The sequence below is a fragment of the Agelaius phoeniceus genome, chromosome 1 (assembly GCF_051311805.1).
Source record: "Agelaius phoeniceus isolate bAgePho1 chromosome 1, bAgePho1.hap1, whole genome shotgun sequence".
Lineage (NCBI taxonomy): Eukaryota > Metazoa > Chordata > Aves > Passeriformes > Icteridae > Agelaius > Agelaius phoeniceus.
Window position 1 is genome coordinate 81799350 of NC_135265.1, and position 27956 is coordinate 81827305.

General features: G+C 37.4%; 1 protein-coding gene across 11 annotated transcripts in view; it reads left to right on the forward strand.

Moving 5' to 3' along the window:
* Positions 1-26351, forward strand: part of CTNND2 (catenin delta 2) — a 638012-nt gene extending 611661 nt beyond the window's left edge. For all 11 annotated transcript variants that reach the window (XM_077182185.1, XM_077182224.1, XM_077182172.1 and 8 more), the window contains 4 exons: positions 12792-12918; positions 16964-17095; positions 24287-24360; positions 25161-26351. In XM_077182185.1, the coding sequence (XP_077038300.1) occupies positions 12792-12918; positions 16964-17095; positions 24287-24360; positions 25161-25421 (594 nt within the window). In that variant the 3' untranslated portion in view covers positions 25422-26351. The remainder of the gene's footprint in view (positions 1-12791; positions 12919-16963; positions 17096-24286; positions 24361-25160) is intronic.
* Positions 26352-27956: the final 1605 nt, after the last annotated feature.

A 27956-nucleotide genomic window follows, 5' to 3' on the forward strand; every position in this document is an offset into this window, starting at 1 on the left:
TTTAGTTGAGCATTTTAAATGTGGCTTTTTATCAATTGGCAATCTTGCAAAATACTGAATCCTGAAATTGTCATTGGGTTCATTACTAGTTAGCATTACTGATTTGTGTGTGTGTGCATTCTTAATTCTGCATTTTATGCTGAATATTACTTGCCAGTGTTCATGTCAGATAGGTTTGCCTATCCCAATGCACGCAAAAATATGAAGAATTTAATCATTAAAGCAAAGGCATATTTTGTATTCTGCAGCAAATAACAGGTAGTTGCTGCAGAGCAAAGAATAATATGATAATCTTTTCCCATTATTTCTTAGAGACACAAGAACCTTTTCAGTGAGCAATGATATGAGAGTCTGGAATTTCGTTTTTACCTTGATGTTACTTTTTCAACATCATTTTCCCTAGGTAGCATCACCATATAAACTCACTATTTAAATTACTTCCTCTTTTGATTGCATAAACCTTCACGGGGATTGTTTTTTAAGAATCATTCAAACCTTTGGCAAGAAAATTTTAACATTTCTGGCTTTTTGATTGCCAATTGCCTGCTTGAATAGCACCCTATCTGTCTACACAATAGGAATTTACATATCATGAGAAAAATCATGAATCCTAAAGGGGAAATTGTGCAAATAAATTGAACTGACATATAGAGGCAAACTCTTTGGCTTATGCAGAAGTAGTCAGGAGTATCCACACAGATAAAAAGTGATGTAAAAACCACTCCTGAATTTTTAAAAATAGAGGCAGAAAAATCTCATCATTTGTCAAAACATGTATTGTTTTCACCTATTTGTGCTACTATTCAAAATCTTTTGGCTACTTTTTAAGAAGAACAATTTAAAAAAAAGACAAAAATATTACAAAATGCTAAGTCAAACTGAATGTTGTTTTGATTCCCTTTTAATGCTCATAATTATCATTTCACTAGTGGCATCAAGTGAATATGTTCTGATTTCCTTGGCTTTTTCATCATCTCAAGTAATTTTTTTTTCAGTTTATTAACAATCTCAAACAGTACTAGAAAGATAGCAAGTGATTACTATTATAAAAATACACTTTGCATGGCCTAGAGAGGGTAAAAAACATTTTGCAATGCAAACTATTCATGTTCTTACCTGTATCACAATGGCAACACATGGAGGAATATCAAATTATTTGTTTCAACATCAGTTGTTGGAAGGAGATGTTCTCAAATGTTTTACTGTTATGGATTCCATAATTTACTATATACTAATAATCATAATTTATTTTAATAATTTTGCATTTTACATAGTCAAAATTTTTGTGATGCCCTCAACAAATATTTTTTTACTATGTAGTATCACCTACCATTCCTTTAGTTATGTTTCAGTAATTACATGTTTCTCTCTAAAACATTTTCCATGTCTATCATGATATTGAAAATATTTATAGCAATCTAAGATAGTCTGGGCTGAACTATTGAAAATTCAATACCAGCAATCATTTTTCATGAAAACAGATCTGCCCTTGCTTGTACTATTTCAATAATGAATGAGATTTTAAAAAATCAGGTATGATAATTGAGCAGAATTAGAACAAAACTAATGTTTTTTTTTTTTGTTTTGCAAATACTTGTGTGTCTATTGGAAAACATATCTGTGTGTTTGGTGGTAAATACCACTCTGTACTTACAAGTACATGTATACACAATTGGGCTGTGTTGATGTAAAAACTTGAACACAACCACAGGGTAGATTTAGAGAACACTGCCTCTAAGTATGGTCCCCACAATACCCATAGGTTGGATATTGTGAAAGTCTCTTCACCCAGAGGGTGATTGGGCACTGGAACAGGCTCCCCAGGGAAGTGGTTGCAGCAGCAGGCCTGACAGAGCTCAAGAAGGGTTTGGACAATGCTCTCAGGCACAGGGTGTGACCTTTGGGTGTTCTGTGCGGGAGCAAGAGTTGGACTTGATGATTCTGACAGCTCCCTTCTAATTCAGGAGATTCTGTGATTCTATGTATAAACAAAGAGAGCTTGGGAATAAAAGAAATAAACCTTAATGGTTTTAATTGTGTGCTTAGAAAGTATCTACAGCTATAGTTGACTGTTGCTTTTCTCCTGAGGGTGCTAAGGGCATGATATTACTTCCCTCTAGCATTGAGCATTGTAGCAAGCAATAATTCAACAACCAAATTTTGCAGTAATTCTTCCAGATAATCATTAAGGAGAGCAGGGAAGCTGGCACCATTCTCATCCAAAATCTACTAGATTCAAGAGTTCAAGAGGTGCTAAACAAATGAGTAAAGAATCAAAGTTTATCCAAACAATTCTCTAGGATGCAGCATATATATGTGACACTGAAGCATCCTCAGCATTGATGCTGGGTCTCATGGTAAGCACTAGCTGATTCATAAGGCAGTGATGAGGTATGGTTCACTTAAAAACTCAAGCCCACTCTAAGGTTGCTAAGTACAGATTTAGAAGAGAGAAATTTAATCTCATACTTGTGTAAAGTCTGTCCCCAAAGTACTCCACCCTTTGAACTTTTCTGAAGAAAAGAAAATTTAAAATGCAGCCCAGGAGTCACTATCTTTAAGTTAAAGCTTTCTTTCTGAAGGGAATTGTATAACTGAAGTTTCTGAAATATCCTTAGGGTAGAGCTATGAGGAGGCATCCAGAATCCAGAAGGTTATGCATAGGTCACATCTGCAGATGTTTTTTCAAAAGTATGGTACCTCAGAATAAAATTGGATTTTAATATTTGAATAGAATATAGTGACCTAAGAAAATTAACTACATATCTTTTGGCACTGGTAACATTTTTAGTCAATTTAAATAATGTATTAAATGTTTTAAAACTAATTTACATTAGTTAATGGCAAACAATGCTTAGCTGGAATCATATGCACAACACTGAAAAAAATCCAGACATCTTCCTAAAGACTTTCAAAGGTGTTTTAAAGATACATGCAAAGAGAAACTATTTTTCGTTGATGTCAACATTTTTCTCCAAAAGTCATTCAAGGAATATGATTTCTACCATTCTGAACAAAATGTCATATTTAATTAACTTGTATGCTTAATATTTGTATATCTAGGTCCAGGCACAAATCAGAGTAGATGTGCAGTTAGGAGTATGGGTGAGAAACCCGGTTCCTCTCAGCAGACTTGAGCAGGATTGTTGGGTGGTGTTGGATGGCTGCTCACAGTTTTGCAAATGAATCAGACCACTAGAACTCTTACTTGCAGTAGTAGCACACTCATGGAGCACAGAGGGGAGGGAAATCAGTTAATTCCTGTGTCAGTCACAGCATATTTCTGTCTCAGAGGTAAACAGTTGATCTGGGATAGTCAATGCATAACAGTGGGTGTCTTTGTGACGCTGAGCTGTGTTGCCCTACTGGCACCATCACCATCCTCGTCGTTCTGGGTTCTACAAGGAGGTCAAAAGTGTGTGTTCAGTATGGCTGGTACATGTTAATTCAATCAAAGGTTAGTGAAACATGAAGCTGCTCCATCAACATCCTACCTCCATGTCTTTGATGTTCTACATGATCTAATAATGAGTGGGGAAAAAATACTAGGAAGTCCTTCTCATTTCTTCCTTCTTCTCTTCCTAAAACTGCTAAAGGAATTCAAAAATGCCCTAAATATGTCTGCCATTTCAGACTTTAAAAAAGAAAGAAACCTTATATTTTGAAAGAAGTCTCTTTTGTAGTATGTGTGCTTTGTTCTGAGTGTTTTACTTCCTTACTTGCTGATAGAGTTTGTCTTGATGAAAGAGCTGTAGCTACTTCTTCCTGCAAAAAGTAGAAGTTTCACTGGAAGTTTCTGAATTGGTTTATTACTTTTAATTGAATAGAGTGCTTTTAGAGAAAGTTGAGGATCTTCTAAATTGAGAGTTGTAGTCTTTGGTCCAAGAGTGTGTTTCTCTTTGAGTTAACAATACTTACTTTGTGAATTGGAAACTGTTAAAGCAGTATCAGTAAAAAACAATGTGCATTTCTCATTATTAATGTCCATGTGTGCTGGTGAGCTACATGTTCAAAGCAGAATATCCTTAAACTCACACAGGTTAGCAGCAATCACTCGGATCTCTAACTCTGTGATTCAAGTGTATTATGCACAAACTTTAGATCTAAAACTAAGGACAGCATGAGTTCTTCCAGTGAATTTTCTGAAGGGGCACTGATTCCTGTTATGTCAGGAATATGACATTTGAACAAAATGATTGTCTGTTTTCAGCTGCACTGCTGCTGTTTGGGAAGCACAAACTTCTAATGGCTCTTGATCACAGTCAGTATCATTAGTATACCATGTTCTTTACCATAAGGGAGAATGGTGCAAATTTCATTCTGCTAATGATATTTTTCATGTTTTACACTCATAGGTATAACAGAAGAGTTGTATCTGGTTGATTTTTTTGTTTAATGCATGAAGAGTAAAAGGCTGATTGGTTTCTAGCCTTTGGAAGGACAGTAAATTTAAGAAACTGACCATGAACATAAAGTAGTACTTGTCTCTCTCCTGAAATTTTGTGGCCAATAGCCACAGTTCACATTTCTAGATCATATACATGTTAAGATAGGTGGAATTGCATTACTGGAATGAAAATTACAATACAAATAAAAAATCATTGTACATATTTTTTTGTACATACAAGGTACAAGCAAGAATAGTTCTTTTGTGATTCTAACAATTTAAATTATAGCTTATATACATTGTGCAGGAGAAAATAGAAGAGAAATTCTAGCTGAAAGGCCAAGTACTGCCATCATTTCCTCTAAAATATATTAAAACAATTTTTTTTTCTGTATAAGAGGCAAAGTGATGCTTTGAGAAATGAATTTATTTCATTTTATTGCAGTGTTTTGAAAGGTTTGTTTTTTTTGCTGCATATAACCTTAGCAAAATGAATAATGAACTCTGCCACATCTGAAGTCTTGTCCTTCATGCTTTGCCTCACATACCATTCTCTTTTCTTGCAGCTATTTTATTTATCAGATTAGGTCTTGTCATCTTTGCAATTCACACAACAGGAAATCAATAATTAATTATGGATAGGTAAAGCAATGCCTCACTGATTGCCTAAAACATCCAAGACTTGCACTTTATAAAACCACCGGGGATAGTTTCCTTGCTGTTTCTCACTTGAATAGATTTGGCAAGTAATTAGCACTTATCTCTCCCTCATCGTGTGTCTCTTCATAGCTAAAATCAAGGGATGAGGTGTAAAATTAAGGTACAAGATCTGTGATTAGAAGATGATAACAATGCACATCAAAAAGTGCATTAGAAAAAAGAGAAAAGTCACCAAGGCCATCTGCGGTATTTTGAAAGAAAAAAAATGGATGACACTCTCAGAAGAATATAGTACCCCTTGCACTGCAATGGAAGAGAAAAACAGGGAGAGAAAATATTGTAGATTATTTTGAGGTGGAATGCTGACAGTGGGAGAATAATGGTATTGCTTTCAGAGAAGCCGAGGTGGAGGCTGGGAGGTGTATATCTCATTTCAAAAAAAATGAGTTTAACCACCGATTCTGAAAATGGCACTTCAAAGGGCCTACAGAAAACTTAATAATCCTCAGCCAGTTCCAGACAGTTTTGCTGCAGTTAATAACTGTCTGACTAGGAGCCCTTATTTAAGCCTCATGCTGCCCTAAATACGTATTCCAATATCTATTTGTCTTTCAGCTTCTTAAGCATTGAACTTGTGCTGTGTCTGGGATGCAGAAAGGGTCACTTGTAAGTAAAAGCCATTTGTACACTGAAATTCAGAGTGAGAAGATGAGAAGCACTGAGGTCAAGCCCTCTGCACCAGATATGAGAGGAAGCACTGCGTGTGTCACACAGGTGCACCGGCTGTGGAGCCACATGGCAGCCCCAGCATCTGGCACTGGCACAGGGGACTGAGGGTCCCTGGGAGAGCTGGCTGCTCCAGTGGAGCTCTGCCACCTGCCTGGCCTGCTTCTTCCCTGCCTGGCCCTGCTGCTAATGCTGCTCTTTGCCTTGGCTCAAGTGATGGCACTGATTCCATGGGGCTCTCGGCAGAGTCTCCATCCTTTCCCCCCCACAGTTAGGTCTGTGCAGAGGAGGAGGGAGTGGCCTTCCTCAGAGGCTCACACAGGAGTTGTACTCCCAGCATGACCTTTAACCAACAAACAGCTGGCTTCATCATCATCATGAAAAGGCATGGGAAGTAAGCTGTGCTTTCTTTTAACTGCTTTGTCTAACTTCTCATCCTGTCACCAACTCCTGCTCTTTTATCCAAATTAATATAACATTTTTAAAGCCCAAAAACTTGACGAATTTCTCTTCTAAAAATAATCTTCTGGCTTCCGTAAGTTGTGGAAATGAGTCTATAAGCACAAATACTAAAGTCTTCAAATTAAGATGAACTTCAGTGATACATGTCTTCACTTTGGATCTGTTGATTTTGGGGGCTTGGCTCATAACTCTTTGGGTGAGGAGAGGAAACATGACACTTGGAGTCAGCAGCTCTCCTAAAGCCATTGAAATTGCTCCAGAATAAAGGATTTAAACCAAATGGACATGTAAACTGGGAGAACACCAGGATCTTCCAGGCTCAATCCCTACTCTTCTCTTGAGCAGCATATCTTGATTTACCTCTTCGGAAGCAAAAGATAGAATCCTAGGAAGAGAAATGGCAATACTCATTAGAATTGTAGAGTAACTGATGGCAGTAAAATAATGTTTATTCATAATACATAGTAAAGCAGATCAATGCCCAGGAACTCTTTTCTGGAAACAACACTAGCAAATCCAGAAAAAAACAATACTTTGAGGAGTCATTTACTGTTAATAGGATTTGACAGTGTAAATTCAATTTGAATTTGAATTTAAAATTAAAAAACATTCAAATTAAAAATTAAAAAACCTTTGGGTTTAAATTAGATTGTTTACATAAAAGTAGTTGGTTTGTTTTTCAGGAGTGTTTCTAGAGTTTTTGAAGCTGTAGTTGAAATCTCTCTTCCAAAGTAAATACTCTTCAAGTACAAAGGCAGGGGCTTTTTTTAGAGAACACTGTCTCACCATCTCCTCCTCAGCAGCTCATATTTCCTGGTCACCTCTCTAGTGGTGCACAAGTTTTGTTGGTGGGGACTAGTTGGCTTCTTCCCTTGCTGCCATGGGGCTGGCTTGGTATCTTTTTTGAGAAACATCGGGAAATGTGTTTATTCTTTCTCTTTCAGTAAAACCAAATAATATGATCCCAGATTGTAAATCCTAATAAGTAAGGGTGGTTGGTGGTGACCATAAAAAATGCATTATTTTGGAAATCCCATGTGAGAGCTCCATGAGATATTTATGTGGATCACCCCAACTTTGTGACAGTTTCAGATTTCTCACCACAGTCAAGTCATACATATAAGTTTTCATATGGCAATGTATCTAGATTATTTGATCCAGTTGTAATTTCTGCTTCGTCCTATTAGAGTTGTGACAGCAAATTCCCACTGAAGAATTGCCCAGACCTATGTAAGTCTGATGAGCCTTGACTTAATTCACATCAGATTTATCCTTTGCTGTAGACAGCGTCACACTGGTGCACAGCAGTCGGGATGTTTCATTTAACCTGACAGTGCTGCTTTGGCTTGTGAAGGAAGCAGCACTCAGAGCAGTGTCTGGCTGAGTTTCAGCGAGTAGATCCTATGTTACATACTTACAGGCACTTTGCCTTGCTGCTGTGTCACCTACTTCTAACACCACAGTGAGTCTAGTTTCTGATCCCTGCAAGAGGTTATCTACCAAAACTTCACATTTCTACAGCTTATAATCATTAAGAGAGCAGTTATTACTTCAATTAATATCCTGGAACCATTGAAAATTTGAGTTATGGATAAGGAAGTAGGATGATGAAGCAAGTCTGGTTCTGTGTGCTTCGAGTTGTCTGTAAAATGTCTATTAAATTAGGTTACAAGAGGATCAGACCTGAAGCAAGAAGTAGCATGCTGGCAAGGTTGTAAATTTCAGGAAGGTAGGACACAACATTATCTATAGTTTTTCAGGCTTTAGCTGGTTTTTTATGGGATTTTTTGCATCATTTTAAATTTTTTTTCTCTACTAGAAATTTCCCATTTACAGGAAGTTGCTCTTCTCTATTCCTGACAATGTTCAAACAACCATGGCCAGGAGTCAGAGCAGACTGTGCTCTTCAACACTGGAAGATATTGAGCCATCACACAGCCATCATACCTCGTACAGTTCTTCTAGAGCACTCAGTGCTTTTCAAGTCAATGTCTTCTTATAGAAGTTGATCAGTCAGAGGATAGGGCTTGTTTTCACTTTTGCTGTGTGACTATTAGCACATGGACTGTTGTGGGATTTCTTTCTGAGTGGATGCTGTGAGGTATCCAGGTTAGGCACCGTAGCCTTCCTGACTCCTGGACTTTCCTTGTTCCTGTTGGGAACTGTTGGGTCAACGGGTTGTCAGTTGCCATCAGGACTTAATTTAATTCAGTCTTCACAATGACACTGTACTACAAGAGAGAAAATGGTGTGTCTGTTATCGTCCACCTCCACAAATCTTCTCAAATCAAAGACTCCCCTACCAGTGACTTCTGAAGATTTGAAATTCTTGCAAACACAATAGAAATCTGATTCCCATTTCGTCCTTACATTTTAAACACAAAGAGAATAGGAAGGAAGGAAGGAAGGAAGGAAGGAAGGAAGGAAGGAAGGAAGGAAGGAAGGAAGGAAGGAAGGAAGGAAGGAAGGAAGGAAGGAAGGAAGGAAGGAAGGAAGGAAGGAAGGAAGGAAGGAAGGAAGGAAGGAAGGAAGGAAGGAAGGAAGGAAGGAAGGAAGGAAGGAAAGAAAGAAAGAAAGAAAATTATATTTTCATGAGACACATGCAATAGGTGTTTGGTGCAATAAGATTAGTCATCCTGACAAAATAATTATTTTCACATGGGCCTGATGAAAATGATTTATTTTCAAAATGACTGAAAATTGAGTAGGGAGATAAAGAACCTGTTCACCCCATAAGCCCAGTAAAAAGTATTCAGAGAGACTACAATATCACTTTCATTTTCTATAGTGATCATCCAACTCCCATCCCAGTTTTAGTCCTGCAGCTTGTCCAAGAGGATGTTGTCAGAAACTAGTCACTCCCAAACAAGCTTTAGCATTTGGAATTTATAAAGTATAATTGATATAATAGTATAATGGATATATTCAGTTTAGTCAAAATATAGACAAATGCCCAGTAGGAGATGTGTTGGAAAGATGTATAATGATATTTCTGTACTCTGGTTGTTCTCTGTCCTCCTGTAATGTGCAGTTGCCACCTATTAATTAATTTAATGAAATACATTTAACATTACATTTAAAAAATATATCCATTCTGTAACAGAATTGCATTGAACTGCTTTCCAATTTGTCAAATCCTTTTGTCTTACTCTTCCTCTCCTAGATCACAGTTGTGGCTAGTAAATTGGTTTCTTAAATTCAGCCTCACATACTTTGGTCTTGAGTTAGCTTTCTTCTCTTCAGGACACTGCTGTATACTGTACCTTTAAGTATCCAAGTCAATTTAATTAAATTTCATTACAGGCAGTAGACCTGAAACAAAATAATGAAAGCAGCCATCATGTCAGGTGGTATTTATCTAGCCATTAAATTGAAAATACCCCCTTTAGGCTCTTAAAATTAGTTTCAATATTTAATACTAATAGCTTTTGGAATCATTAATGGGTATAGTTTTAATAAATTTGTTACAAACTGTTTACCTTTTCAAGGAAAGAAGCTTGTTACTTGCTCCAGAAGAGAGCTAAGGATAAATAACTTGAAAGTATTAGGGTTTTGAAATACTGTGAGGTCTGGGAGCTGCCTGCAGTCTGTGGAAAAACACCATGAAAGTTGTCATACAGTGATAGGTGTACGCCTTGTTTAGTCAAAAGCAATGCCAAGCCAGTACAAAACTTGCCTTAGAGTTTATTGTTTGCCTCAATTGTCTTATTGAGCTGATTTGGCTTGCCAGTTTGAGAGTTTGTAGCAGAATTTATTTAAAGACCTCATTATAAGCACTATTGTCACCAGAGAGAAAAATGAGAATTTGCAGGAAGAGAAGAAGGGAAAACCTCCATGCAGAAAAAGACTGCTGGTGCCAGCATCCAAGCAGCTCTCCTTGCTGCTCAGGCACCTCACAGTGCTGTGGCTGAGGAAGCAGCATTGACAAAGCACCTGTTGATATCCTGCACAGCCAAACTGGTGCCATCTGCTGTTCCTGCAATGTCCGTGGGATGGTGCAGGTGTCAGGGATTTATTTCATCTGCTTCCTGTCAGAAGCAGGCTGCAGCTATTAATGTATACAACACCAGTGAAATAGGAAGAAAGACTTAGGGGAAGACTCCTGTCAAATTTTACTGAACAATATGCCAGGGTTTTGCTTGAGGTAAGCAAGAGTGCAAAAGGAGAGTATACTTGGCCATAACTGTATCCAAATCCACAAAACTGGAAACATTTCTACCTTGCTCTATGTAAGCATGGTTGATGCCTCTTCTTTTGCAGGCAGAGAGTAATGAATAGTGAGTGCATCCCTTTTCCTTTTGTCAGATCTAAAGTCTGTCCTCTTCATAGCTTCCCCTTCTTCCGTCTGTTTAAAAGAAAATTTATTTTTAACAGATATTAATTCTTTTGTAGAAAATTACAACAGCTTGAGATACAGTCACCTTTCTTGTAAGAAATTCTTAACCCCAGAGAAGGAGAAAGAAGAACCATTTTTCTTCATCAGGATAAAGGCATGGGCTTCTAACATGTTTGCTCCTTCAGTTTCATAACAGAGAAATGAATGCACAAGTTATTGTCAACCAGACACAAAAAATAAGGCTTTATGTGTTACTTGTAGTCTTGGATAAGATTATTGGACTTAGGCTATTCATTACAGCTCTAATTATATTATGTCTTCTTTAAAATACATGTATTTCATATATATGTACATATCATGTGTAGTAATTTCCAATTTGATTTAAGAAGTTAGGGCTTCACAGATTTTTTTCTTCCATTATCATGAACCCTCCCTCTAGCTTGGAGGATGTGGTTTGTGTAGAAACTTCATTTTGGAGATGGGATATAGATTGGAAATGTTGTATATAGAAAATTTTGGTTTAACAGAAATTAATTCTGTTGTATTAGAAGAAGTTGTATTAAAGATCAAGTATTTCTTTTTCCAAGTTACTCTTACTAATTTTTATTAACTAACAAGCTTTCTCCCTTATATTTTCTTATATGACTGTGATTAAATATGAGGTGCAGTTCAGTGAAGTGTCTTAAACAGGAGCAATAGAGGACAAACAGTCACTGCTGACTCCAGGGAAAGTCCTGACTGTACTGTAAATGCCATAGCCCAGATTTCATTCTTGCTCATTTTTGTCTTTGAAATTGCAGCTGAGTTACACCCCTGTTTGTAAAATGCATTACATGAGAAATACAGTCCTTCAGCACCCATAGTTAGGTGTCACCTCTGCTGTCCTAAATTGTTTATAAAATTTCCCTCTACAAGAAGTGTATCTTCTTTCCTCCTGCTGTGTCACAGTCTTGATGAGTCCTCTTTTCTAAGAGTCTCATGGAAAGGGGATTTTCAACCCATCTTCTCTTCTTCTGAGAGCCAGGTGCCCATGGTTTCTGGGGATGGAAAAAAAGTCAGATACCTTGAGCAAAGGCATTTTGCTGGATGTGTGGAATTCATTGCTGGATGTGTGGGATTCATTGCTGGATGTGTGGAATAGCTGAGTTAGGGGGTGAGAATAGTCTTTACTACCCCAACCATGAATTATTCTTCTCTGAGAAGAGGAAAATTCCAGCTGGTTTTTGGTTATGTTTTATTGTGTTTATTTTTTTCAGCATTTTGTTGCAAAACTTCTGTTTAGCACCATGCCTGGTGCTTGACTTAATTTCCCCTGAGCCCAACAGAAAGTGGGCATTTTTAAAACTGTGTGAGACTGGAAATCTCAGTGTTACTGATTTAGATTTAACATTAAGAACTAATAAAGACAGTTGCAATCTATCAATACTGAAGGCAGTTGAAATACTGTCGATAATAAGAACACTACCAGAAATCAGTTTATGCTCTCACGATAGTTTCAGACTATACATAATACGTTTTTAAAAATGTGAAGTACGTTATTTTGATTTATTGCATTATGTTATGGTGCAGGAATAAACCATGAAGTATTTAAACTTTCCTTTTTTATTTTTGAACTAGCTGTTTTTAGTAATTGTATTACTTTGTTGCAGTTTTTTAATACACCACCATGAACAGAGTTTTAAATAGAAGGAATAGAATTTCATTCTGTATGCCTTGAACAAAGCTGGAACAAAATGCATTGATTCTTTTTCTCTCATGTGCGAGCACAAGAGAAAAAGAGGGCTGGTAATCCTGGAACTTCCCAATCTACTTATTCCAAAACTCCATATAAATGAAAAATATTTCAAGCCAGAATGAAATGTTTCAAGCAACAAGCAAACAAAAATATTTCAAGCCAATGCTGTTTGCAATGTGAAAATTTAGGTTTGGAAAAAAAGGCAGAACTATTAAACAAATATCCTAAAACAGTGTTGATAATTTGAGTCTTTCTGAGATGTGTTATTTTATAGAACTTTCTCCATTTATTTTTAATCTTGCTGTGTCAGTACAGTCAGCACATCCTATCCTGTACCACTAACTATACTTACCACCCAGTGGCAGGAAGAAGACAGCAGCCTACCAGTGTATCCATAGTGAAAACACCAGAGAAAAATACTCAGCTTAAAGCAGTGAGCCGTGTGGCGTTTTCACTGACCATTGTCACCATTCTTGGTGTTGCAGGACGGATGGTCACAGTATCACTTTGTAGCCTCATCTTCAACAATAGAAAGGGATCGGCAAAGACCGTACTCCTCATCCCGCACGCCCTCCATCTCTCCCGTGCGCATGTCTCCCAACAACCGCTCAGGTAAGGCCAGGCCCAAGCAAAGGCACAGGTAAAAATCCATCACCGTCATTTTCCCTGGCATCTGGATTTGTTGTTCACTCTGGTGGAAGGGCACAAAGTGTATTCTTTACTGTCACCAAATTACTTGGTCAAAACAGGATTTAATTATTTTTTCATTAGCACCTCATAAAGTTTTACAGAAGAAGGATTATTCCATAACGTTTTGTCATAAATTCTCCCAATATGTTTTCTTGATGGGGATTACCTGACTATATCCCAGGGCAATGGCATCCATTGGTACCACCAGGAAATTCTGTTGCTCACTTTGCTAGTCATGAAAGCCACTATGTGGTTTATGACCATTTTGCACACTTAGCAGGAGTTTAAAGACCCAAATTACTTTTTTTGTCAGCTTTTATTCTGTGTATGTGTGTATACATAAGCAAATGTAAGTTTCAAGATTTGTCTACACATCTTCCTAACATTAATAGCATATATTACACCAGCTATTATCAATTTTATATGATCTGCACAATGAACTAATGTAAGTATATCAACTAATGCCATAGTGCAAATTAATTTTTCTCTCTAGAAATTGGATAATCTTTCCCTCACTTAAAACATACCTTCATTAGATAAAGCCATTCCCGGTGAAAAATTTTCAAGATAAACAGAGTGCACTGGCAGTCTTTCAGTGGCCTTTCTGCTGCTTGTTCAATCAAATGCTGTCATTCCATAGGTACACAAATGGTTTAGGATTAAAATTGCCAAACTTATTATTAGCATTATGCCATAGGTTTTTTTTCCAAGAAAATTGTTGTGTTAATTATCTAGAAGCTGCATCTTAGTCCTGCAGAAAAACAATTGAGGAGATGTGAAAATGTAGCCAGAAGTACAGTGAAAGCTGCTACTCTGTTTTTAAAATCTGCCATTACACAAGTCCATAAAGGGCTCTTGTTCCTTTTTTTCTTCTCTAAAATCTCATCTTGACTGTAAGTGCAAGGTACTTGAAATGTCCAGCCCTGAGATCTTAGTTCTGTCTCTTGCCAGAGCCATCTTCTCACTTCTGTTGCTCTAAATTTTGGATGAAATTTTACTGCCGTCCTCAGTTATCGTAAGACTGGAAAAGCACAAATAATAGTGGCTGTTTCTGAAGGAAGAAGAGCCCATGTCATTACATACCAGTCAGCTCAATGTCAGTCTAGAAAATTGTTGGAACAAATAATCAGAACCTGAACAGCTCAAAGGTAGTAGGAACATAAGATATTACTTAGCTGTAGGAGTATCTATTTCTACATAATAATGTAAGTTGCTCTATGTCTGGTAGTATCCATATCAAATGCAACCATTGATTCAATACCAATTGCTCTTATTAAATCCATCTGAATTCCTGCTACAAGAATTTGCAGAAAGAAAAGTCAGTAAGTACAATATCCTATGATCAGTAAAACTCTTTCACACAACGTTTTTATGGAAAAGCCTAAGGCAAGCTAGCCAACAGTTCAGAAGACATCCTATGTGGTAAATAAAAAACTTACTGAAAACCATTCACAAGGAAAGGGTATTGTATATTGCCAAAATGGCAGAATGCTATGCTTAGAGCCTAGCTTGGGTCCAGTACCTTTCAGTGGTTTTAGTAATATACAAAAGTTACCTATTAACTTTGTGGTGACATAAACCTGGGAGACACTCATGTTCTTTGATGGGCATTATTGAAATTCAAAGTGATCCTGAGAAATTGGAGGTAATGTTCAAAAGGAAAAAAATAACCAGTCCTTTAAAAATAAGTTATAAGGAGAATGTCTGACTAGGTGATGTTCCTAATTTCTAAAGTTCTTTAGAAATTATCTGGCTATTTTTGTCAGTTGCACACATGAATTGGAAGGTGGAAAAATTAGGATATGAGAACATACTGAATGACTGTAATTGTTTAACTCAAGTAAAAGGAACATGAGATGCAGACAGTGGGAAGAGGTACACACCAAGTCTTCAAGAATGTAACAGCCAGCCATGAAGAGGAATGGTGTGAACTTTTTCTGCTTTCATAGCAGACAAATGGAAATAATGAGCAGCAAGGAGTCAGGCTAGACATTTCCTAGCAGTGGGGAAAGAAAGCACTGAACAGAGTGCTTGGAGCAGTTATGTGATCTCTGTCATTAGAGATCTTTAACTCCAGATTAAAATCTGTCAAGAATTATGTTGGTATACTGGATCCTACCTTGGGGTAAAGAGTTGAAGTAAATGAACTCACACCATCCCATCCATCCCTAGGACTGGGTGATAAAAGGCTTTTCTGTGTCCTTTAAGAATAAGAGCAGAAAAACATTCTATTACTTTTCAGTCTAATATCAACCAAAGTCTTCATCTTTGCTTCCAGTAAAAACTCTGAAAGAGGGTTGATTCTGCATTTTAATGCTTTCCAGAAAGTAGTTTTCCTCTCATGGGAAGAGCGAGGGAATTCCCACAGGGAACAGAGACAGATGATTTTATCTGTATCAGTCAATTTTATTCAAAACACCAGAGTGTTTATAACCATTACCAGAGCATGTGAAACAAAATGTGTCTCTCTGCTAGCAGCTTTTTCAAGGTTTGCATTCTGGCCCTCTCCCCATTAGACTCAAGCTGCCATTAGCTGATTTGGTGGTTTAACGTCATGTTTCTTTATATCTGCTGGATTATCAGCTTTAGATTTACATCACTATTGGCAAACAGTTTAAAAGCAATCCCCAATTCTAATGGCTTCACAAGAAAGAACATCTGTCCCGCATTTGCTCTGTAAATTCAGAGGCTAGGGCCAGCAAAACCAATCGAAGCAGAATTCAACATCACTTGTGCTTCCCTACTCCATAGTTGAGTGCAAGTACTTCACTGTTGCTCAACTAAAAAATGTAACATAGTTTAGAGATGCTGGAAGATATGCCTCAAGGTCAATCTTCACAAAGAGTTTGTATTACATTTTTAATTTTTTTTCTTTTCTCTATTTATGAACAAAGGGATTGTTACTGTTTTTGAGCTTCTTTTTACATAGCAAATACCTGGATGGAGGCAGGGAAGTGTGTAGGGGCAAGCGCCAGTACTTTAGTAATGTTTAGGCCACTGTGCCCTTGCGAGGCTCTGGGGAGCTCTGCCACTCACCCTGTGCTCCTCCTGCCCTCCACAAAAGGGAAAGTGCACTTTATTTACCAGTACCTAAATATATTGAAGTCAGTTCACTTGAAAGCCGTTATTTTTTTCCTTTGCTTTTCTCCTTTTCCTATGCATTGCAAGCTCTAAGGCTTCATGATCAGTGACAGTGATCACTTCCACATTCTCCAGTGTGTGAGACTTGAGTACAAAACCCAGTTCTCTTTTGTGCTACCTGTGCTTTCCTCCTTCTAGCTGTACCTTGAGTATAGGTGATGAAGGACTTCGTTTTTATAAAAATAGCTTAAAGTAGCAGTTGTTGCTTTAATGGCAGTTATTCACACATATAGCTGTTTAAAGACAGAGAAATTATTTCAGTTACCTTTAACTGTTAGGCATTCTTTGATATCTGTTTTCTAGGAGGAAGAAGGCATTCTTTTCTTCCCTTTTCCATTCAAATAATTTAATTGGTTTATTTTCAAGAGAAAAGGGAAGAAAATAATTTTATAAGGGTTTTTCCCTCACAGTTGAAAGTTAACAGTCTTTTCAATGGAAATAAAGTAACCATTTTGAGGAAAAATTGGAAGTGCCCATACCAGAAAGTTTTGACAAGTTAAAGAAACTGAAAAGCAAAAGGAGAAAAAAAAATTGTTGTACTTTTGTTCTTTAATAGCAATCATCTTAGATGTTGGATGTAAGTAAAAAGAAATTTAACATTTAGAAATAAAATTATGTTTGCAGTTGATTGTCCAATAAATACATTTGCCTTGTCCTTGAAATAGCAGCATCTCTTCTTTGCCTCCATAATGTGGTAGTGTTTCTTCAATCAGCTTCATTAGAAAACTAACAGATGTAAACTTTACAGGAATGCTTACTCAAGAGTTAAACCCTACTTTCAGTCATGTATGATAAGAAAAAGAAAAAATCCATTTTTGTTATCTAGCAAGTGCCCCAGCCTCACCTCGGGAAATGATCAGCCTAAAAGAAAGAAAAACAGACTATGAATCAACTGGAACTAACGCCACTTACCATGGAAGCAAGGGAGAACACACTTCTAGGAAAGACACCATGACAGGTGAGATTTTGCTTGCATAGCATATATATAAATGAGCTGATAGAACACTGATTTTATAGGATTGCCTGGGCTTGCTGCACTGTGGAAGAGAGTCAACCTGCTTTCGTTAATTCCCAAGTTTTAGCCACCTTGAGAAATACAACTGAAGATATATTTGAATGAATACAAGACTATGTGAAAATGATTTGTGAACACCATGGTTCTTCATGGAAGAAAGACTCTAAATCAAATCTTGCATGTCTTTTTCAATTTTACATTTGTTTTCATTTCAGGAGGAAGTTGGTTGATCACTTTGAATTAACTGGTATATTTGAGCATGTGCAGTGATCCCTAACATCTGTCTTTTGCAGGGAATGCTCTCCAGGACGAGTTACCTTATTTTGTATGTCAGTATTCATAGGAAGTTTGTGGCTCTTTGTAGAGTTTATCCATGTTACTTTCTTAGCGGGGCTTATTTAAATGCAGTAATTTTCTGTGTATGTTGTAGCATCTGTTGCAGGTTTCTCTGAAGGCCTCTCTTCCCCAGTGAGCTCATTAATCTCTTAGCATTTCAGTAATTAGGAAATTTTGAGTGTTCTTCCCACTGCTCTACCTCTTCATGAATTCTCTTGCAAAATACATGTTGGTCTCCATCACCATTGCGCCATCATGGGGTTGATATAACCATTATTGAACTTCTTGTCACATTTGTACAGCACCAAGCATCACGGTCTCCTCCAAATGCTGCCTCAGGGCAGGCAAAAAATCTCAGTGAGAAGTCTGAATGCCAGTTACCTTCTCCAATGCCCTCTGTAGAGGTCTTGCTCTGAGGCAGAATGAGTTGCTCACCAGGAACATGGTGACTCAGCATCAATCCATCCATAAGATCCATCTTTCAAGGCTGTATTCAGGATATGAAGATACTCACACGTGAAGATATCTACTACATTAAATGTGATTATGTAATCAAAACCTAAAGAGCAGCCTTGGAACTTGTGTGAAAATGCAATATGGAATGTTAATTAGCCTGAAGGTGAAAATCTGAAAAGAAGAATGACAGTCAAGAGCATTTGGAAACCACAGAAATTAGGAGTGTCCTGAATGACTTCTGTAGGGTACTACGGGAAAGTGCAGAAGATTCAGTCAAGGTACTGCATTTTATGTGTCTGTAGTGTTTTGAGTGTTTCATATTCACTGCACGAGGTAGTTTTCTATAACAGTTCAGTGGCCCCTACTTGGCTGATTGTGAAGGACAGCACTGATGTGTTTTTCAGTCATTTGTCAAGGACCTATAAAGGTTCCTCTTATCTTGGGAATAAGAGCAACAGGCTGAAAAGGAAAAGGCAGAATCAGTAGTATTTTGTTCTAGCTGTATCTGTAAATTCAGATTAGCAAATTGTATCAGGAAGTTCACCAAAATACAGTGTCCCCATGCTGAAAATTTGGGTTTCTTTGCATATAGTCTTGCCTCTGTCCACACGTTAAAAATTTTGACTTTTCTTTTTTCACACCCCTTTTCACTTTCTTTTTGAATGTGGTGCTTTTCTTGTCTGATTCCTACTTCCCTTAATTCCTTTTTCTCACAGTGTAATTTTCGGATTGTGGGGTTTATACTGCCTCAGCAACCTTTACTCCACTTTGATTTTTCCATTGTGTTTTCCTCTAATATTGTCTTGTATTTTGTCTATTTCTCTCCATTATTTGGGTGGGCTTTTAGTAAGGAAACTTGAAACTATTAGCATCATACTCAGCTATCAACTGTCTTTCCAACTCCTGAGCTCAGTGAGGGGAAAAAAAAATCAAACTAATTCAAATCAAAAAATGTAATATTTCATAATCTTACATGACCAATGTACAAATAAATATGAAATTAACAAGTAACTTTCTCTCTTTCAGATCACCAAATCTCTGCATGTTTGGTCTAAACTCAAATTAAGCACCATTATAAGAACAAAAGAAAATGACGGAAGGAGTTTTGCTTGCCAACATTCAACATGGAATTTATGTAACATAATTGTACCTCATTAAATAATAAATACTTGATTTTAAAAAACATATAAAGTCAGTATTTGTGATTTTGTGAGACATTTTGACTTTGCTTGAGTGGCCCAATACAAGTTCATGTAGCAAGTTTCTTGCGATGCCTGCGTTTCATTTTGTGCATCAGACAGTGCATTGCAGCCGATATATCCATGTGGATGGGACTTAGATGAATGTTTTCTCAGGTTCCACCTGGCACACACATATTTTGATCTGCTCTTCTACTTTTGTGCCAAGCTGATGTATTACACAAAGCTTGCTTTGACTTAGGGATTTTACACAGAGCGTAGAGCCACAGCTGTAGTCCCAATTTATCCATGACTTGTCTCCATGCTCTTCTCCAAAGCTCTTCTCAGTTTATAGTTGAAAAATTTTATGACCTTTGAGCTGAGACTGAAATAAAGGTTTTTTGATGGATTTTTGAAGTAGGAATGTTGGCTTCCTGCCATCCTGAGGATTTGTCAGGCAACCTCTGGGGAAAATGGAGAATCTATGAAGTAAACAGTTTGGCTGAAGATGATAACTTACATTGATTTCACGACGATAGATAAAAAAAAAGAGGCACAGTATCAAAGTTTTCATTGCCCTGTTCACAGGTTTATGATGCCTTTTATATGTACTGTCTATTTTCTCCTCTCTGTAGAAAATAATAACCAATTACAAAATTTTGTCACCTAAAGTATATTTTTAAGACAAAAGCTGTTATATTCCGTTTAGGAAAATGGGAACTGTAAGTGCATGTGATAATGTTATTTATGCCATGTTGGTTTTTTTCAGAACAGGGAAGATAAGGTCCTTGTGGGCCATCATGGGACTCCTTCTTTGAGGTTTCTTTTACTTTTTTAGTTCCGTCAGTGAACTAATATGTACATCATAGTCAACATGCTGTGTCTTCTCTTCCAGCAGCAGAGAAAAACTTCTAATTAATTTCTTTTTCCTTTGGTTGTGGAGAATCAATCATGAATACTTTTGTTATTTTAACTTACTGGCAAGTCCATGCATATTTGGAACAAAAAAAAAACACCATCAGGTGCTACAGGTGCTCGGATTATCATTATTTTTATTATTATTATTTTCAGAAACAATAATGCACTGTAATCTTTTCTCATGTCCTTACCTCATTTTTCACTGTGCAGGAAGGTGGCAGTGGTAGTGACAGGCAATGATCTCTGTTACCTAAGATTTGTGAGGTACAGAAACATTTTTCTTTACTGTGTTGAACTAATTTTTTTTAAATGGAGACCTGCTGCTAATAGCAGAAAAAGCAGGTTGTGTGATACCAGATGAGGATGACTACCTGTCCAGCTGAGCTGTCCTTTCTTGCTATCAGTTTGTTCCTGAGGGCAGAAGGCTAGCATCTTGTTATTCCAAAGTGTCTGTAAATGTGTTCAGAATAAGCACGTCCAAGATCTGAAAGCCGAATGTTAAACCATTAATCAAGTGACTGGGATATATGGGGATGAATTTGGTCAATGACATCTTTGACATGTAAACCACTGAGTAACATAATTTTCAATTTTTGTCATCTTTAAAAAAAACTGCTATAGGCAACTATGTGACTTTTTTTTTAACCAGTATTACCTAGAAGACTGAACAGAGGGGAGAAAGAAAGCTGTTTTTCTATAATGTCCTGTATGCAATTGAGCCACGAAGTACTGCAGGTTGATCATAGTATTCATTTTAGAATGCTCACAATTTTGCCTCTTCAGTATTATCATGGACTGATGTTTAGAGACTGCATAAAATACATACATAAACACACACGCTGATCACTTCTCTGTTAATCTGATTTTCCGCTAGTTCTCACATCTCTGTGAAGAAATGTGGCTGCAGAAATATCTGTTTCTTTCTCCTTTCCCTCCTTTCCCTTCTATTGCCATTTTTATTTTTAAAAAATACTCTATTGACTTCTCTTTCCATTTGTTTTACAGTTTTATTATAATGGTAAATATATAATATTATCAGGAAAAATCAGATGTTAACCACACTATCTGTCAATTTATCTAGCTCATTCTCTCCTTTTTGTATATTTGTCCTCTGCTTTTGGATAGCAAGAGTCAACTGCTCACTTTATCATGGCAGAGTGGGAATGGAGTTCCCAGGGATTCCACCTGCATGTTCAGAAGCAGATACTGGAGCAGGGCTGCATTCACTGCTAGCAGCTGCATTCGTGACCTACATTCCTCCAGAATCAAAATTACCTCAACCTCCAAGCTAGCCTAAGACAAGATTTCTTATTCTTGAAGTCCTGGGATTTATTGTCAAGCATTTTATGTCTCATTGTTTTCATTGCTTTGAGAAAATATTACTAAGGGTTTGAGGAGTTTTGGTTTTTTTTTTCATTTTTAACTTTTGAATTTGTATCCCCATCACTGCAGTGAAATCAGCCACACAGAGCTTGGAACTATTTTCATAAGCTGAAATTATCTGTTTTCCATTGCAGAATATGTGATCCAAGAGACCGTAAAATTTCAGTCTGGTATGTGACATTTGTGAGCACATCAGTGCAAATGTCACAGTAGTGCACTGGACAGCTACACACCAACTCGGAACTATTTCTAGGTTTATAATAGTCATGGCTAATAGCAGCACATATGTACCACATGTCTTTGTATATCTCAATATGGAAAGGTCATGACCTCCCTCCTAATGTCTAATTGCCTGAAGGAACAACAAGCAAATTAGCATGTCCAGTTTGCTATTTTTCATCATATTCGTCACCATACCCTCAGATTACAGTTGCACCTTGTACCAGTCTTTTGCTCTTGACATCAAACAACCAGGAACAGCATTGACCTGTCTGAACTCAATATGTCCAGTCATGTCTGACTAGAAATTTACATGCATGAAACTTCCAACCCACTTGTCTTGGCACATATGTTCATAAAGGCAAAATGGTTACAAGAAGTTCTTCCTCCATCTGTGGACAGTGTGATACATTGAATGTCACTTAATGTTTTTTCAAGAACTAGGAGTTCCCAAAATGGATATCTGAAACACTTGAGTATCTTTAGATCTTGAGAAGAGAAATTTGTATAACAAAACTTCTTCTGGCATTTTGTGGGACAAGCAAGAAAATCAGAAAAACAGCCTTAAAAAGATGATATCAAGGAAAGATCTGGCAGCTGTACTACAGAGAGTTGTGTTGTCATGAGATGCACCATAAAGAGCAATGTTGATGCAAACTTCTCTAATACTAAAGATGATCAGGAGGGGTATTCTCAAACACTACAGCAGAGGCTGCAGCTGGAATATAAAGAAACCCACTGAAATAACAACCAAGTCTCAAAAATCCCTAAGTGACAAAATGTAACCTGAACAGTGAGAATTTCTGCAGGTCAACTCTTTGACATTAATGTTGACAACCAAAGAAAACTACTCAAGCACTACTTTCTATCATTTCCCCTGTTTCTATCTGTTGCAGCCTATTGGCAGACAGGTAGAATTAAAAGTATCTACCACAGGAGGGGCCCAACCAGCGTCTGTCACTAGAGTTCATATTCTTGCCACCTTAAAAAAAAGGGTCATGCTGCACTTGGAGACCTCTGGGGCTCTTCTCCATTTCCTGCACAGGATTCTGCACTTTCTTAGTTATTGCATCCAGCTCTTCAAGGAACAAGAGGGGTTTCACCCCTATCAATTAACGGCTGTGAAATGAAAAGTCTCTTTTTCCAGCTGTTAGAGCTCATCAAGCCACAATATAAGCCCTGCCTTTATCTTGTTTTTACAAACAAAGTGCAGATCTTTAAGAAAAAACATCTGAGATCTGTAAAGCAGCAACATGGAGCAGTGCATCAAACTGACAAAAATTATACCCTCAACATGGAACCCATGGCAGATGTGAAGACCAGAATTGATGTATTCCAGTCAGCTTTGGCTGAAGGCCATGCCATTCCTTTCTCCAGAAAGGGTGCAGTGGTGGGAGGAAAGGTAGAGGAAGTTGTACATGCAGATGTCCATGTTTGCACATTGCCAAAGGAAGAAAGAATCCTTACATCTTTGTAAATGTGGTTCTTCCTAGTGATGTGACTGGCATGGATCCCATGTCCAGCTTTCAGCTCTGATGCTCAGCACTTGCTATCACAAGTTTTGAGCTGTGAAAGTATTAAAGGCCACTCTTTGTGCCTCCAGGTTTTTTGCCATTGCACAGAGACCTGAGAGTGGTCACGAGCCATGTGTTTCAGTTCCACTAGTGACTCTGATTCACAGCTACTCAGCTTTTACTTTCAGGCCTGTTCTTTTATAGTAAGAGTCCTCTTAACATAGAGACAGCATTCAGTCATTGGTTAGAGTGTCTGGAAAGGTAATAATGCATGAAGAGTGTGCAGCAGCCACACAAAATTCTATCTTCATAGTCTTTCAAATGTGAGAAGTAACTACAGTCTTTCAAGTCTTACCAGCAAACTAAGCTTCAGCTACATTGCCAAATCAGAGGGATCAGTGGAGTCAGCTTTGCAAGGAAAATCCTATGCTTTTCATTTGGGGTTTTTTGGGATGGGGTCAGAAATAAATTTTTGCAAGACTGTATATCATCCTCCTCTTTAGAAATACTTCCAGTTTCAAACTCATAGCTCAGTTTTGTCTGTGCATTTGAGTAGTAGGACATCTGAGAAGAAAGTGGCAGCAGTGACAGCAGTCATGTATTTGAGACTGTCTTGGCCAGACCTTTTCCATATAACTGCATATTACTTTTTGAATAACTTTTTTGTGACTTATATTTAATCACTTTATGCTTGAATAATTTCATGATAAAGCAAAATGACTGTAGGATTAATGATCCACATTGTCCAACTGAAGTGAAAGAACTGAAATGCTTCTTAATCTCAATATTTACAGCTGCAGTTTGTTACATGTGTTACATAAGCCCATCTATAACCTGAAATTTATTATTGAATGCTAGATTTATATGAAATTATTTTGTTGATGCATATAAGAAATGCACAAGATTGTTATGAGCATGACATGGAGCCTGTTACCATTAATAAATGAATACCAAAGAGATGTATGTACACCAAAGCAAAGATGATGACCATTCAGCAGGAGGAAAAGCCTGCAGATGCTTTTAAAGACTTTTGTGTGTGGGAAACAGGCTTTGTATGATGTACTTAATGAAGAATTCAGTTTGAGGCCAAAGAGGTATGTTTGGTAAACCTGCTTTTTCTCTCTCTGCAGCTCAGAACACTGGAATCTCAACTTTGTACAGGAATTCATATGGTGCGCCTGCTGAAGATATCAAACATAACCAGGTAAGTGCAGAGACTAAAATGTTACTGTTCCAGATGGCAAAAGACTGGTGCAACATTGTATATGGAAATGGGAAAAATTTAAAAACATCACAAATAAACAGATTGCTTCAGGTAGAATTTTACTCGTGTGTCCAAATCAAACACCTGTATTTGAATATGGGAACTGAAATGAAGTCCTGAAGGTCATTTACTCCTTGATAGCAGTTCTAGAAATAGAAACTAGAGTAGTTACACTCTCTTGTGCAGTTGTAATATCAGACCGGAACTTGTAACATCACTTGTGGGACGGCTAAAAGTTGTGAACTTAGGCGCCTTTTTCAATCCCTTCTTAGAGTGCAATACAGATACTTGTTCTGAACAAATATCAAGGGGTTTGGGTCATAGCAGTGTGACTGTTCCTGCCATCTTGAGGGAACATTACTAACGTGTACAGAGCAGCAGGAGCCACAAAATATTCTTACATTGGTGTCTGAGCATCAGTATTCCTAGTGATAATCATCTGAGGAATGACAGGCTACCTCATTTTGCAGCCATAAAGTCTGTCCCGCCTTACAGAGGTGGCATGAAGCAGGGGATAGTCTTCTAGGATAGTAAGCATGTGTTTATACATTTCAGATTTCAATAAAGTCTCAGCTATAAAATCAGAGATTCACTAGGGGTGTGAGAAAAAAAGTATGGCAACCTTAGGTTTAATGCACAATTTTGTATTTTTAGCATGAGAAATGTAAGCGAGATTAACTCCTTCCATCCTGTTGCCTACAAGCTGTATCTAACAAGCTGTGGGTATTGCTGTCTTTCAGGTTTCAACACAGCCAGTTCCACAGGAGCCCAGCAGAAAAGATTATGAACCATATCAGTCATTTCAGAATTCAACAAGAAACTATGACGAGTCCTTCTTTGAGGACCAAGTGCATCATCGTCCACCTGCAAGTGAATACAACATGCACCTGGGACTAAAGTCAACTGGCAACTACGTCGACTTCTACTCAGCTGCTCGTCCCTATAGTGAACTTAACTATGAAACAAGCCACTATCCAGCCTCTCCCGACTCCTGGGTTTGAGACTTGGGCAGATACAAAAGCTCCAGGAACTGTGCATGTGCATGCATACCACGAGACATTTTTTTTCCTGCAAATTTAGTTTGTTAAAGCCTGTTCCATAGGAAGGCACAGATAACCAGTATGGAGAAAATTAAGAGATTTTTTTAGAAGGCTAAAAGATATGAAAGCTAAACTTGGGAGTAATTAGAAAGAAATATATATATACATATATATATTTTACAGTGTGGGGCAACTTTACTGTTGGCCTGTAGAGTCTAAAGTTCAGTGCTGTATATTGAACGTGGCTGAAGGAAGGAGGAAGAACATGACAGTGGATCTGGGTCAAGAGTTAAGCACAAGTTACTGAGCAGCATACATACTTTATGGGGAACAGCTTCTCACACCTTGTTTAATATCCTCATTCATTGTGAATCTAGGCTTCAAGTTGCATTTGGGGTTTCCTCTGTACAGCAAGATGTTTCTTGCCTTTTGTTAATGCATTGTTGTAAAGTATTTGATGTACATTACAGATAAAAAAAAAAAGGTGCATTGTGTATATTACACCAATGCCACAGTGTTTCTTCATCTATGGTTCTAAATATTGCTTCAATTTCAAATTTTGAAAGATGTATGAATTTCCAGTTTTTTGTTTTCTTTTCCCCGGTGCGTTTTAACAAAAAAAAAATCAAAAAAAAATCAAAAAAACAAAAAGGAATATTTAGCAGTATTGTTTGTTCTGATATGTGACTTTGTTTGTGGCAACTCAAAAAAAAGGCATTCAGCAGTTTCTGACAATTAACATTCATCATTCCACACTCCTTGTCAACAAAGTGCTTTTTCACTGCCTAAAATTTTAGATGTAGATATTTGAAATAGATTTTTTTTCATTTATACCAGTTTTCTTTATGATGATACAGTGTTAAAAGAAAATAAATTACAATTGATCTGTCATCCATATTTGCTAAGAATGTCTATTTCCAAGAGCCTACCATACAAATACACATTCTTACTCGTGTGTGTCCATGTATGCATAGTATTCCGTGTGCGTGTGTTTGAGTGTGTGTGTTTGTGTGGCGTAAGACTTCTTTTCATCCAATGTTCTCCTTGTTAAGCTTCAGTTTTTGTTTGATTTTCAGTTCTTTTAAACAGTGGAAACTCCAGTATGTGCTTTCTCTGACTCACTTCCGTAACCATCGATAGCAATTCAACATTGCTAGGCCACATGCTCACAGAAGAAGGGGTAGCTGATTTTTTATCACCAACTCCATCACCCTTAGATGCCATTTCCTTTAAAATAACATCTTTCGATCTCCTCTTGAGGAAATTTCATTACTCTCCAGCCACCAACCAGTAAGTGCTCAAGGAAGGCAGAGTTTGATCTTGCCATCTCCCTGAGGGAATGAAAAACTGAGACCCATCAGACTTTAATCTGGACTCTCCAAACTCTTTTGACTACAGAAGGGTCCAATTCTTGAACCATTAGGACAATCATTTATTTTAACCCATACCAAAAATAAAACCCAACACCCAGAACACATTCCTCAAATATGATAATAAAGACCATTTCTGTGCATTTAAAGTGAAATTCTAAAAAATGTAAGGGACAGAGAATTTTTTTTTTTCATTTTAAAAGTAAACAACAGCTACATAGGCTAGGAGGCCAGAAGAGGTGGCATATTCATCCTAGCACTTGTAATGCTGGAAGGAAAAATAGAAGCATTTCTTCATTTCCGTGATTCAGGCAACAAACAGTTCAGCATACAGTTTTCAGAGCATAAGACCCACAACTAATGGAGTAGTTGTAAATTGCTTAAATTGCCAATAAGGAATTTGTTTTAGGTTGCAAACATTTCTGTGGTTAGTCACTGTAATAGTTTTAACATCACCTGGCGCACTTCTGGCTGTGCCCAGGGGGAGACGTCTCTCACAAGTCATCACCTGCTCTATAGGATGCAGCCCAAGTAGTTCATGCAGGCGGGTATTGTGATGTAGAATTGGTTTATTGGTAATCTAGGACTATAGTTTAATCTTTTGGGCAGCTTTTCCCAGTGTACGATATGTAACCTTTGCTCTTTGTAGTAAACAAGGGGAAAAAAAAATAGCATGCAAAAAACTTTTTAAAAAATTTCAGAAAGGGTGGGTGGGAGGGGCACAGTGGGCCAGATGTATAGTGAGGTAGATAAAAATACTATTCATAGTTTTGGACACAGGTTGTTTATATTTTATTTATTACATTGATTTTAATAAGTGACATTTGCAGTGCTCTTTTGAACAAAGCACATTTTCAGTATAAAAACTTTTTTTTAATAAAGAATGTCACTCGCAGCTGGAAGTTCTTCTTGACTGCCTGACAAGCAGCAGGCTGGTGCAGCTCTCCAGGCACAGGTTGGCCAACAGGCCGAGGGGATGCATCATTCTGTTTGAAGCTCTTAGGACAGGAGATCATTGTAAGTTGGATATATTTCCATTCTTCAAACTACTGAAATGCCCACATTGCCCTCTTTCAGCTCCTCTTAGGAATTACTTGGAGTCAAATGTTGACCATTGCTCAAGTGA